General features: G+C 31.3%; 1 protein-coding gene across 1 annotated transcript in view; it reads right to left on the bottom strand.

The window, feature by feature from the left end:
- LOC115439999 (C-type lectin 37Da) overlaps nt 1–14645 on the bottom strand; it is a 100004-nt gene extending 85359 nt beyond the window's left edge. The window contains exon 1 of the mRNA XM_037438919.1: nt 14332–14645. Within this exon, the coding sequence (XP_037294816.1) occupies nt 14332–14422 (91 nt within the window). The 5' untranslated portion in view covers nt 14423–14645. The remainder of the gene's footprint in view (nt 1–14331) is intronic.
- Nucleotides 14646–14835: the final 190 nt, after the last annotated feature.

The following is a 14835-nucleotide window of genomic DNA, read 5'->3' as shown; positions in this document are numbered from 1 at the left end:
TACTGTATCGCGATATGCTAATCTATTCGAATGAATGCGACCAAGTATGCAATCGATTACGATATATGTTTACCTATACGACCATTTAACTTGGTTGCAATTAAAATGTTATTAGGTTTTTCGTTTTATTAGATCCGTTTATAGCTTGCAATTTTGTTTGTATAATTGTATGCATTAGAATTCTTAATTATTCGATGTTTAAAAGTAGATGAATAAATGCATCAATTATTGTTTGCATCTTGATCGTAGATGTCATTAGCGTGTAAACTTGTTTTTTATTTTACAGTTATAAAATGTTTAATTTGTTTTAAAACAGATGTTTGATGATGCCAGTATGCTCATTAAATGTTATTTTATGACTCACCTGGCTTGATATTCGAGATTGAAAACAATTATAAATTGTGAACAGATTTGTGAATACAAAATGTTAAGCAGTTATTGGTATTCGGCAGTTTATTTTACTATTCTTGAGCTATTTTAAACAGTAAATAAAAAAATTAATGCGTGTGAATTGGGCCTTAATATTTACTTTAAAAAGTCTTATGAAAAATTAGAATGAAAAATCCTGCAGGAGTCCACTTGTGCCTCTGTCTATCCCTCTGAGCTTACTAATAAAATCTGGTTGGTTAAAACTGGGTTTTGTCGGTTAGTATGTCATTTAACAGAAGTCTAATCCATATGAGATTTTTTAATAAGAATACATATTTCAAAAAGACGTTTAACTAATAGGAACGTTATTGCTTACTACATAGATGCTGTATTCACGCGTAGTAATAAATTATAGCATAGATGTTTAAAATATTTGTGCGGATGTTACAACACTTCGCATTCCTGCAGCGATTTGCATTTTACAATATTGAAATTATTTAAATATGATCCAAGCGGCGAAAACCTGTCATGGTCTCACTTCATGCAAGTTTATCATGAAATCAGCAGTTATTAGTACACTACCGAATTTTTGCAGAACCACATGGTTGAAATCTATACTATTATATAAAGCTGAAGAGTTTGTTTGTTTGTTTGAACGCGCTAATCTCAGGAACTACTGGTCCAAACTGAAAAATTATTTTTGCGTTGGATAGCCCTTTGTTTGTGGAGTGCTATAGGCTATATATCATCACGCTATACCCAATAGGAGCGGAGCAGAAATGGCTAATTTCAGGAACTACCGGTCCAATCTGAAAAAATATTTTTGCGTTGGATAGCCCTTTGTTTGTGGAGCACTATAGGCTATATATCATTACGCTATACCTAATAGGAGCGGAGCAGTAACAGCTAATCTCAGGAACTACCGGTCCAAATTAAAAAAATATTTTTGCGTTGGATAGCCCTTTGTTCGTGGAATGCTATAGGTTATATATCATCACGCTATGACCAATAGGAGTGCAGCAGTAATGGCTAATCTCAGGAACTACCGGTCCAAACTGAAAAAATCTTTTTGCGTTGGATAGCCCTTTGTTCGTGGAGTGCTATTGGCTGTATATCATCACGCTATACCCAATAGGAGCGGAGCAGTAATGGCTAATCTCAGGAACTACCGATTCGAACTGAAAAATTCTTTTTGTGTTGAATAGCCCTTTGTTTGTGGAGGGCTCTAAGTTATATATCATCACGCTATGACCAATAGGAGCGGAGCAGTAATGAAACATGTTGGAAAAACGGGGACAATTTATTAGTTTTGAGAGCGTCCGTTGCGTGCGCTGCGTAAACAGTTAAAGTTATGCAACAATGATGTATGACGGAATTGTTCCTCTTAAAAAGTTCTAAAAAATATATTATAAAACAAAGTCCCCCGCTGCATCTGTCTGTCAAAACGTGTTAAACTCAAAAACTACCCAACGTATTAAGATGAAATTTGGTATGGAGACAGTTTGAGACCCTGGGAAGAACATAGGCTCCCGGGAAATTACTACTTTTTTATAACGGAAAACTTTAGCCTGAAAAACTGTATAACGCGGGTGGAGCCGCGGGCAAAAGCTAGTTAGGTGATATATGTAAGGACATTTAATTTCTTCATGAGAAATATAATCAGAATAACAGGATTGTAGACATATAATCTATCTATTATTTTTTATGTATTAAAATTAAAAAAAATTAAACCGCCTTCAAAAACCACTAAAAACTAAAAAATAATTTAACATAATAGGTACTATTTATCAAACTTGAAACCGGTGACTAATTATGGGACGAACTTCGACGTATAGCCTATCCATTAAAAAATTATCAAATTAATGGAGGTAAGTACTCTCTAAAAAGTTATGCGTCGTCTAACATGAAAAAATATACGGTTCGAATAAATACTTACCTCCTCCGTTTCTTCGTGGGTTAAAAAAAGGCGTAGAGGAACGTATAATCCAGGAAACGAAACAACCTACAAAAATAATAATTATAAATACCGCTTTTATCGTCGAATTTCGAAATCCCAAATATGTAAACGCAAAGATGAGTAATACTGGGAAGTAATAAGTAAACAAGACTTTATCGAGCCTCTTTAAATTGATTTAAACTGTAGTATCATAACGTTAAAGTAATTATATCCCTAAAAATAAATGTCATTTTTAATACCACTACTTATAATAAAGATTTCAACCGATTCTTCACCTGTCCATTCATATGTAATTACGTTTTGTAGATCGCTTGTTAATGAAGATCGGAAACTCGTTGCTAAAGTTTTAAGGACGACAACTATTGTCAAATTTAAAACATTTAAATACGCATATTAACTGAACATATTAACGTCTTATTTGTGTTATAGCTGCGTACGTTTTCTGAATAAATTAAAGAGGTTTTATTTATTTTAAACCACAGAATATAGATAGCTGTCGATGTTCTAATGAACATCATAGACAAGATACAAAAAATAACAGTCATAAACAAACTTTAATCGAATCACACGAGTCACGACTGCAATGTTAATAGATATAAAAAAATAACAAAAAATCTATGGTTTTTCCTCAGTTTCTTTTGTTAGTATAATCTTTTAGGTAGGTAGTTATTAAGTTTGTGATGTTTTTTACTTTAGCTCAGCATACGCGATGTTTGTCTTTAGAGAACTACGTGTCATATAAAAAATGTATTATAAAATGTGATGACCCTTTAGAATTTAGATAGTGTAAAAAATACTAAATCATAAATTTATTTACATTTTAATATGTTTTAACTTGCATAGGTTAATAAAACTATTTCGTCCCATAACTAGGTTCAATTTTGCTAATTTCATTCTACCTTTTAAGTCTTAACTTAATATTTCTAATAATTATATTAATAAAATTATCTCTTTCATAGCCCAGTTGGGGGTGGAACGGACTGCCAAGAAGAATATCCGCAGGTTCAAAACTCAATGGCATGCACCTCTGACTTTTCTAAAAGTTATATCAGTATTCTTTGTAAATTATCGCTTGCTTTAACGGTGAAGGAACAGGTCGCGAGAAAACTTACATATTTAAGAAATAAATAAGAATTTTGAGGGTGCGTGAAGTTTGTTAACCGCACTAGAGTAGCGTGGTGAACTAAGTCCTAATCTCTCTTAGTAGTAGAGCAGGCCCATGCCCAGCAGTAGGACGGTATATTATATAGGTCTGATATTATATTATATCCTTTATGACGCAAATGAACCATTCCGACCGATGACGAATACCTTACCACACCTTTTATTAGTCATATTAGAAATTATTTTTTGGAAATATAACGTTACGAACTTTTATTTTTTAGAAAACTAGTATCAAAAACTTCCTAAATATTGCTTTAATCTTTTCGGTTTCTTATTTAGTTTTAAATCTAGGTTACAGGCTCTCTCATGTCGCAACCACGTTGGTATTTGCGTTTTTTGCGCCTTGTATTTCTGCCACTACGGAATATTTTAGGCTGTCCACTATGCCCACATTGCAAACGCAAGGCCAAACGGCTTTAAAATATTTAGCACAGCTGTATGCATTTTTATGTTAAGTATTTAAAATCTCAATGACAGAGGGCGAATTAACGCTTTTTGAATTGTCTACTTTTTGTTATATATGGGTCTTGAACCTGTAGATTACCTTTTAGGCATAAACGGCAAAAATATAATGTTTTTTTTCTCTCTCTTTGGCTTTTGGGGCTGTTTGCGCATCTACTAATATCATAATGATGTTTAGATCACTGTACTCATGTGTGTTGCTCATAATATTTTGGCGCCTATACAGTCTCTTGATGAGCCTTTAGAATCACGGATCCTGTCAGACAAATCGTCGATGCACCACCTGCCTATAGAATCGAGATTATTAACATGAAAAGGGGTTTTGATTTTCGAAAATCTAACGTTGGTTTAACGTAAGATGAGCAACTGCTCGAGGCTTCGCCCGCGGGAGAAGCCTTCTTCGTTACAAAAATCGCTAATAAATAAACAATATACGACGCCAGCTATTTTAAAAATGTATTAAAATTATTCCCCATGGGTGCAAATTATTAGGATATAATTAATCTATGTGTTAATCCAGGTCATACTACCCATGTGCCTAATCATCATCATCATCATCTAAATCCGTTCTCATATACTTTCGCATTAATATAATAATACTAGTTAACCCGACAGACGTTGTCCCGTCTTAACTATGCATTTGCAGCGTGCATACTGACAATTATTTCAAACAATTGACAGTATAAAATTAGTATTTTAGATAAGTTTTCTTAAATTTTCAAATTTTCCGCGAAATTTTTTGAATTTTTTCTTTCATAAGAATCTTCTCCTGACTATAACAAACACAACATAAAAAATAGTGAAATCAGTCCAGCCGTTCGTATAGATTAGCAACATAGCGGTACAACCAGCTGTATCAAGATAGTCCGCCTAAACTGTCAAAAAAAGTCAATGACTCTATCGCTTTTTGCGCCTATAGTGCAGAGTATATACATCTCTATATGAATACATTAAAACACATCAAACTAAAATGACCTCAGGAATGTGAAGCGAAAGCACGTATACGTTCAGTGACCATCGTTACAGGCTATGTTTAACACATTTGGAGAGGAATGTTTGTATTATAACTAATAGTTTAGAGAGCAATGACTTTCATATTTATACCTATAATTAACACCTCGTATACATGGTTGAAAATTACCTTTTTATCAATTGATTTGTTACGTAAAAAAACTGAATTGTTTTTTTGATTTACAGGCAATTATATTGATTAACATAACTAGCTTTGGCTTCTGGCAAAATTAAGGCAGTTATAGCTCGTTTTGTATAAGTAATAAAAATTATGATTACGATTATTTCTAAGTATTATTATACTGTCGGACTAATATCCAATAGATTTCGGTTGGATTAAATCACTTTCTTTTTTAAAGTGTTAAAGACTAGAGGTTAATAAATACGATTTGTAATATAATAATATGTTTTAACTCACCAACTATCTCGGATATCATTATTTTAGCATGTAGAGTATAAATGGATATAGTAGGTACTTACTAATTGAATGTGTAAATAAGTTTTGATATCCAAGTGAAAGTAATGATGTAAATTATAATTAATAACTTAAGTATTACAAAATACGTAACATTGTTAAAATATTTTCTTAATTTGTTATTTATTTGTAAGTAGTATAAAGTTTATGTTAAAATTACTTGAAGTTTTTTTGTCAATTGAAAAGTCTGAATCTATTGTTCGCACGGATATTCGAAGTCATATTTACGTATATTATGTATATGTAACTATAATTTTATGGCAGTTAGTTGGTAGATGTGCGGCTCTTCCCGCGTGATATATGATTTTGTGGGATAAATATTTTCCCGTTATAGAAAGTAGTCTAAAACCCTCAGGAGTAATATAACTTCCAATACATGAAAAAAAATCGACATCGCTCTTCTAGTTCCTGAGATTATCGCGTCCAAACAAACTCTTCAGCTTTATATATTAGTATATACTATATAGGTATATTAGAAAGCAAAAAAAAATAGTAACCTTATTAATTGGCGTCGGAAACATTAATTCGCCGATGGGTTTCTTTATTTGTCAAAAGAATTACATAAAAAAGTCAAAATGTATGACCACGTATAACACATAAACAAAGTTGTGTTTGAAGAAAGTTTAAAACGTTTGGGTCAGGATTTCTATTTCTTGCACGTGTGCGTTAATGAAAAACACAAACACCAAGTGTGACGTGAACGGCCTTTACGCTCTGATTAATGTCTCCTTTATATAATGTGCGTGAAGTAGTTAAAAGTTGATTAGATCGTTAAGAAAATTATAATATTAAAGCTATAATACTTCCTATTAAACTATTTATCTGCTAAAATTTACGAAGATGCAACGCGTAAATAGATGACTAAGTAAATTATCGTACTGAAAAGTGGAGATTTTCTCGTAAATGGATAGTTAGAAAGTAAACTATCGTATCTAAAAAATAGAGATTTTCTTTTTTTTAACTTTTCGTTGTCTAAGTACTATCAAACTCATTAAAAAAAATATTTGTTAACTTTTTTCCCCCTATATTTGAGATACAATAGTTTACTTGGGAGCTATCGAAATATTTATGAAATTTCCGAAGCATTTTATGAATAATACGTATCTCGACGACGATCACCTCCATGACGAGCCGAGATGAGCCTGTATTTTGGATATATATAGTTTATTTTATCAAAGATCTCAGAAGATACCACGATAAGTTTCGTAAAATGCTTTTAATATAAAACCAATTTGCGTAATTTAAAAATCTTTATAGTGCGTTGCAGTTGTTAACAGAATTTCCTAGTATTTAATGCCAAAGGAACCATATAGTCTGTAACAATACATGATTCAGTAAATCTACTTTCTGATTAAAATTAAAACAATTTAAACCTTTATTAGGTATATATAACTATTTAAATAATTTATTCCATACATTTCAGTAGTCGAATTATAAAGATACCAAAAAGTAAGTGAAAATGATCGTTAATCAATTCGAACATAAACGTGTTTGTTATACAATCTCTCCAGTGATTCTTCGGAAGTAATTGAAAGTGAATGCCGCAAGCGGACATTGAAAAAGGCAAGGTGAGCTGTAACCAGTTTGGTCTAACAATAAACTTGACAGCGAAACATGAGCGTAGGTATTTGTATACAGTTAAATTTAATGGTTGGCGTCCAGTATAACGTTTTATACAAATTGAAGGTTTAACATTTCTTAAAATTGTCATCAGTGGCAGTAATTAGCGCCCAGGTATTCCATTTTATACAAATTGAAGGATTAACATTCCTAAATTTAGTTAAGTATCAGTGTAACTAATTAGCGTCTAAGTATGAAGTTTTATACAAGTTGAAAGATTTTAACATTTTTAAATACACTCATCAGTGTTCAGTAAGATATGTGCTACTAGATGCATTACTTATTTTGTCGCATTTTCCTCAAAATATTCCTTTCATTATCCTCAAAATTATCGTGTATATCATGATTGAGAAGTCTGCTCTTAAATAATATTAATTTATAGTTGGAAATGTTACCAAATAATGATAAATGAATTCTTGAATCGTTTATTGTGATATACCTAAATTATTTCAGAGAAATGGCAACAATTTCACTCATTACATGGTAAGTATACCTACATAACGCAACAATTTACACTTTCAAAATAATAATATGTTTATTTCATAATACTTTCATTCGCATAACTATCCGAGTTATTTTTTAATTGAAACTACTTAATTTTATAGTAGGTAAGTAAGCAAAATTTGGCATGGAAAGATTTTGAGAGCCTGGGAAGGGTACATATTTTTATCCCGGAAAAATATATTCAAAGCTTTTATTCCAGCAAATCTTTCTTGCATGGGCGAAGCCGCGAGCAACAATAAGTAAGCAATAAACTAATAAAAACATTTAGAGACTCATGTTATTATATACTTTTCGGATATACAGTGTGTCTTCAATTGCTACAAGGTCAAATCACATTTATATGTCAATTTTAATAGTTTGATTGTATATGGATTTGATTGATGTAGGTAATTATAAAGTTAAAGGTATTTTTATACACAAACTCACGCTTTTTATTCCCGGAGGGGTAGGCAGATGCGCAAGTAGGTCACACATTTCTCGCTGTGTGTGTTCCGTTCTATGACGTGATAGGCGACATTATCGCCATATCAGGCGTAAATCCTAGAACTCAAGCTAATACTTACTAAACAGAAAAATCCAATACTTATCAGTTTACCCGATGCGGGAATCGAACCTGAGAACTCAGCTTATGGTCGTACAGTAATACAACTAGACCATCAAAGAGGTATTGGATTTAATAATATTAAAAAATACATAATTATCGTAACTTATATACCCATTATAATATTTTCGTATTGTAATTTTCTTTTTTAATTCGAGATATCGCGAAAAAGATCGAATGATATTACACGAAAATTAATTTATTTATATGGCATCTCTAAAATTATTTTGCGACGACTGCGTTATGAGTGTGCAAAATACAAAACGATGACTTAGCGACTAGTTTTACCGTCTCGTGACTCGGCAACCTGCAAAACCATTCTGGAAATATTCCCGCGAGAAAATTGTCGTGATGATAGCCTTTGAGTGACCGCAAAACATATTTTTACGCTATTAAAATCGGTACTATTTTTGAATGTTATTATTTCCTACTAATATTATAAATGCGAAAGTTTGTGCGGATGGATGTACATGTATGTTTGTTCCTCTTTCACGAAAAAACTACGTAACAGCTTTGGATAATTCTTTATAGTAATATTGATTACATCAGAATACCACACAGACTACAATTTATAATGATTTTGTGTAATTTAGTCATAATATAACGATACATATCAAGTAAGTCGGAAAAAATATCCCGGAAAACCCCTTCACGCGGGCGAAGCCACGAGCAATAGCTATTTTGGAAATGTAAGGAAAATAAGCCAATAATCATGTAATTATAAAAAATTAAGTAACCTATCTTTATTTCCTACACGCCATTACGAATCTTGACAACTTCCTTTAAACGAAATGGCGCTTTCGCGTGATGTTTTGAAAACATCATTTATCTTTTATTGCAATCGAGGTTTAAGGCATGAAGAATCACTACCACCTTGAACCTTATACGAAGTTTTTACATCCACAAAGTCTCTCATGAATAGCGTGACACTGTGTCCGTAAACGTTTTAGCCATTGGGAAATAAGATGAATAAAGCCTTAATTTTATAAGTCACTAGTTTGTGCTTGCGGCTCCGGGCACGAGAAAAAGTTATTCCGACATAAAAGACTCGCATTCTATTTTCTCAGGATAAAATGGAGCCTATATTTTTAGTGCGACTTCAAACAATACATCGGTGAAAACTGCATTCAATTCTATGCAGAAGTTGTTGCGTGATGCGAGTACGAACATACAGACAAAAAAAAACTGTTGATTTAGCTCTGGCTCTAATAATGATCCCAGTATGCGTTTTTCAATACGTATAATGTACATCGGTCTGTTACTTTATTATCTGTAAAGATTCGAAAGAGATAAACTGTAATATGTTAACGCAGTAGTCCATTTTATACTAAACAAAATCAAAATACCAATTGCTATGAATGAAATTGATATCGAATAATTACACACAAAATTTTTGGCAATCCTTAGGATTCCTTTGCCACTGAAAGGATCCGTAGTGAAGTTAACTGCACAAGTTGATCATATCAGTAACTCAGGCAATCCATTTGATAAAAGTGAGTAATAAAGTTCTCTACATAGCCTTTACCATGCATCTATAATGCAGCGAAACAATGTTTCACGATGACTAAACTGCGTGTAATTTTGCCCTTTGTCTTGTAATCATAGTAATTTCATATAACCGTGGGATATGCAATGATTAATGCAACTATTATAAATTAACTTATACATATTGTCCTATAGAATAGTTTATGATTGCTCAACTGTGTGTTTTGAGTTTATTAGGATTCCTTTATTATTATTTTCTGCAAATGGTTAGGAATATACTCAGTTACCTAAACATGAATGAAACTACAATAATGCCATACTTGATTATGTTATTAAACTTGTTAAGAGTTGATTAAAGATTGTATTCAGTAAAGTACAATTATGATTTAGGCTAAATTATATTTTTTTTAAATATATTAATGAGGGTAAAATATGAAGGGTATTTGGTACAAAGCGAGCGTTAGTAAAAAGTTTATTATTTTTATTAAACGAATATCTTTAGAAGATATAAACAAACGACTTATAAATTAAGTTTTATGTTCTATGGTTTTAGTTTATTTTTTTAATTTTACAATACATTTTATAATGTAATCATGATTATAAAAAAGCAAAGAAATTAAAGAATTATAATCACAAATCAAGAAGCACATAAATGTGCATTTTTTATGTGTTTTAAAAATAAGTATCAGATACCTTAAAGGACATTTTTTTAACATTAAGGTTATATCGCAAAAAGAATGAAATCTTGATCATTTTGTTTACATCGTTTCATCATAATATTACGTTAAAAGAATGTAAGACTATTTTTACTAAAACATTTTGTATATATCTATATTTATAGCAGAGCATTTTGAGGACAATTGATAAAAAGTATTTGGTAAGCATTGTGTCTTACTTATATTGTTGTTCATAATATAGTTTTTTCTGCTTTACGTATCGAGTGTTGATGACTGTCAAATGTTATTATAAATCGGTCTTAAATAAATGTTTACGATATCTTCATTAAATACATTACGTAGTAAAATCATTCTTGTTCCATAATTTATGTAACTAAGTACATAGAAAAATTCAAGAACTTTCTACGAATTAAAGTGAAAGAGAACAAAATAATATTTTTAATGAAATGAAGAACTACGTAACATTAAGTCTTACTAAAACATGGTCATAAATCTGAAGATATCTTCATCAAAAATTGTCAGGTAAAGCTTCTTAAGATTAGAAAGTATTACCCTCAACTAACTTGGTTCAGGACAATCTATTTGATTCAGGGACTCGTGGCCTTTAAATGTAAAAGGAATTTCAATATTAGCACAGATCAGTCTACGCTCAATCCGGACCAAACAAACAATAGCCATGCAAAAACAGGTCTTACGGTCCATTTTATTTGTATGCAAATATCCCTGTGGGTATTAAAAATTGATAATGAATAAGTAAAAGCAGCCAATATTAGATTGGACATGTAGTAGAGACCAGTCAATGCGCCAAAGGACAGCGAATGTAAATTTTAACAGGCTCTAAACTCGAATGTAAAAATAATTAATATCAATATATTGTTTATGTACTTAATTAATTTTGCCAGTGTCCGGTTTTAGGCGTTCCGGAGAAACAAAGATCGGCTGAAATAATATTGACGATCGTTGAAAAATGCAACATCATTCAATAAAGGATATGATACTTAAATAATAAATTATACTATACATACCATTAAGTCTAGGGTATAACGGTTTCAAACATCATATTATCGTTGGAGTAAAAGATTTTGAACATTGAATTATCAACCAGTTTATATATTTATTAATTGGGCTATACTATCTATAAATTTATCGCAAATAATGTTAATATGTTTGCTGGTGGATATATTTTATATCCGCCCGGATAGTGACCACCGTACACAAGGTGTTAAAACTGGCTATAGTTGCCCACGAAGTATGTCGCTTTCTGGAATAAAACAGGCCGGCGTAATTGTGTCGACTGCCGAGGGGTAATCATCTCTCGTCAGTCGATATTCTGTTGGACCCCACTCCACTTACCATCAGGTGCAGTGGGGTCAATTTACCATTTTCGTAAAAAATTATAGCAAGTGAGAAGTTTTAAATGCTCTTCATACTACAGGTGTCCAGGAAACGATCGCTTACCATAAGGCGGAGTGGACCACCTGGTAACCAGTTCAAAAGTGATAAAAATAAATGAACATTGTTTGGAACGGTCGCTTCCCTGTGTTATAGGATAAAAAATATTTGCAAGTAAATATTCTATGTGTTATTCAATAATATTAATATCAGTCCTGTTTTCTTACAAATCTGCTGTTGGGCACGAGATTCCGCTACTCCATATAACCAATTTGTAATTTTTATTTAAAATATTTATAAGCGTAAATAAATCATCTTTATTTCTATCATACAGTTTCCGATGGTTAAGATTTTCTTTGACCAGAAATATTAATTATAATACTTTCAATGTATCATTATTATGTTTCCTGTATACAAAATAGGAGCATGAACTGATTTCATTTAGGTTGTGTTGAAAAAAAAATACAAAAGTATTTTTTATGGAATTCAAAGTGAATTGAACTTTATGTAAAGATTCAAGTTTTAGGATACTGAAGTTATTTTAAGCATCTTCTTTTTATTTATTAATTTTATTTAAATTCTTGATGAACGAGAAATTGCGGAGGAAATTACTTATCTATAACAATAGGCCCGTTTTTGCCTAGGAAAAAGGCACAAAACGACAAACGTATTGTATGGATTGCAAAGCGGGAGTCAATAACTTGCCATCAAGAGAAATCACACCCACAAACAGCGAAAAGTAAAAGTGTACCGACGTCCGTCACTCCGAAATTCTTTATTTATACATTATTATGCATGATCGTAGAATTTTGTTACGTAACCAAACAGTTAACAGGTTAAATGTGATACCTTGAATCTTGTTACTTTTACTGACTTAAATTTTGGGAATTAATTATTTCTACCGATGTTTTTATCGACGTTAGAATGATCGTTGATGCGTTTTATTACACCTATTTTGTCCACGATTGTGATAAAAGTAATAAAACGGGAATTAAAAATTATTTTGCATTTTGAAATAAACCATTTTAAAAGGCCTTCTAAATATTGCCGTAATCATGTAGATAATTACAAACATTGTTTAGTTTATCGAAGAACAATTACTTAACGTAAATATTACTTATCTTATGTATAATTTGACATGAGTTGGAAATAAAGGCTATTCTCAAATTATTTTAGATGTTTTTCTGTAAATGTACATATTTAGTTTAATTGGTTAATAATGGAAAATAAAAAATAGCTGGTTTTTCATCGTCATAATATACATATAGGTAATGTCAAAGTTATTTACCGGAAAGTATAAATATGAAAGACACGATAGGAAACATAAACACTTATAAGGTGTTTTTTTAAGGCCGTAACTGCAAATGAAATAAAAAAAACGCAAAAGTTACAAAATATATCTCGTTTTTCTTGACCTCTGAGTGTTCATTGTATCTACTACGAAGGTGAATAACCAGATTATAGTGTACGCAAACATTAACAATTTTTTTAAAAAATAAGTTGAACATTTTTGCTTATTTTCAAATTTTCATCATTCATATTTGACTAACTTTGGAAGTAAAATGTAGTTACTCAACAGAACGTATAAACATACAAAATATTATACGCAGACATACTTTTTTTAATTTTGGCCTCAATTCTTTTTTCAAATATTAACCATTCTTTTTAATCTACACTGAAATAAAAAAAGGTGGCATTTGTAAATTTATTAAAAATTAAAAAATTACCGTAGATTTGTAAACATCAAAAGTTCTTGACTTTTATAGTAAACATAATCCATTCCATACACCTATTAAATTTCTATGAAATAAATTTATAATTTTTTACGGTGATCATTGCGTGTTTGTTTCATATCTTATTTTTTTTTAAATGATGATACACGGCCTTGAGCTATAGGCAGTCATAGCTAAATGATTTTGACATAGATATATAATAGTATTTTATGTCGAAATTTTTCTTTCCGTAACTATGTTAATGTTTCTCGCAAGAAACTGATCAGTCCTATATATTCCATAATCGTTATATATTATAATATTATTATTATTTTTATTCGTCCTTAGAGGACAGGCTATAGTCTTACGACCATACTGCCTAGTCTTACGTATTCTATTATAATATTATAAAATTTGACATCTCATAAGTTTAATGAAACGCTGCATTTAATAATATTTATCGTCAGTTGGTATAAAACATACAGAGATGTCTATTTGTTCTCCCATACCTTATATAATTTGAAAAATATACCTATAAGTAAACGTATTTTTTTTGTTTAACTTAGAGTCAAACTTCCGTCGGGTATAATCACTCGCTGTGTTCTATGGATTTCATAGTTGATATTATGTCATTCATTTTAAAATATTATTATTATATTGTATACAAAATACGTTATGTAATCTGATATTATAATATGTCCTATAATATTTTCAGCAAGAAGCTATGAGACTTACTTAAATCTAACGGAGGAATATAGGTAAAATTAAATAATAGCAACTCATATTTTATTCATACATAATCTTGGGCATCTGATATATGTAAATGCATAGAATATTAATTAAATTGGAAATAGTACGTAATGTAGGAATGTAAACAGTTAATAATATAATTTATCACTTACCAACATCTCTCATGTTGTTAGATGTTCGCTGTGCATTAACTAGAAGCACTAGCGATATTAGCAGTACACTTGGTACGTTTGTGAAGAACATTTTTATTTTTTTTATAAACACTGGCCGATATCAATAAATTTATGAATATTAAAAAATAAATTAAAAAGGCAATAATGTTAACTCCGATTAAAAAAAAAACAAAATTTCAAATTTAGAAGATCGTTTTCATTTTCGCGCGAACGTCGTCGGCCGCGAGATCGGTGGAGCGCGTTGCGCAGCCTTTGGTTGGTACCTACACTGAGCGGAGGCTGCGCGGGCGCAAACGCTATGTAGAGAAAGAAGAGCACGGTAGGCACGGACCGGTCGATGGCACCGGACATAGGCGCCTTGTCTTTATTTTGCTATCCAGTGCGTCGCGATACGTTTGGGGAATGACCTTTTTGCTATTCAAATGACCTTTAGCAATAACGTCTTTGCTATAATTTCTAGAAATACTTTTTTTAATGTCTAAT

This window comes from Manduca sexta, chromosome 15, assembly GCF_014839805.1.
Source record: "Manduca sexta isolate Smith_Timp_Sample1 chromosome 15, JHU_Msex_v1.0, whole genome shotgun sequence".
In the NCBI taxonomy this organism is placed as follows: Eukaryota; Metazoa; Arthropoda; class Insecta; order Lepidoptera; family Sphingidae; genus Manduca; species Manduca sexta.
Note: the sequence above shows the minus strand (reverse complement) of the source record. Positions and strands in the feature narration are given on the sequence as shown.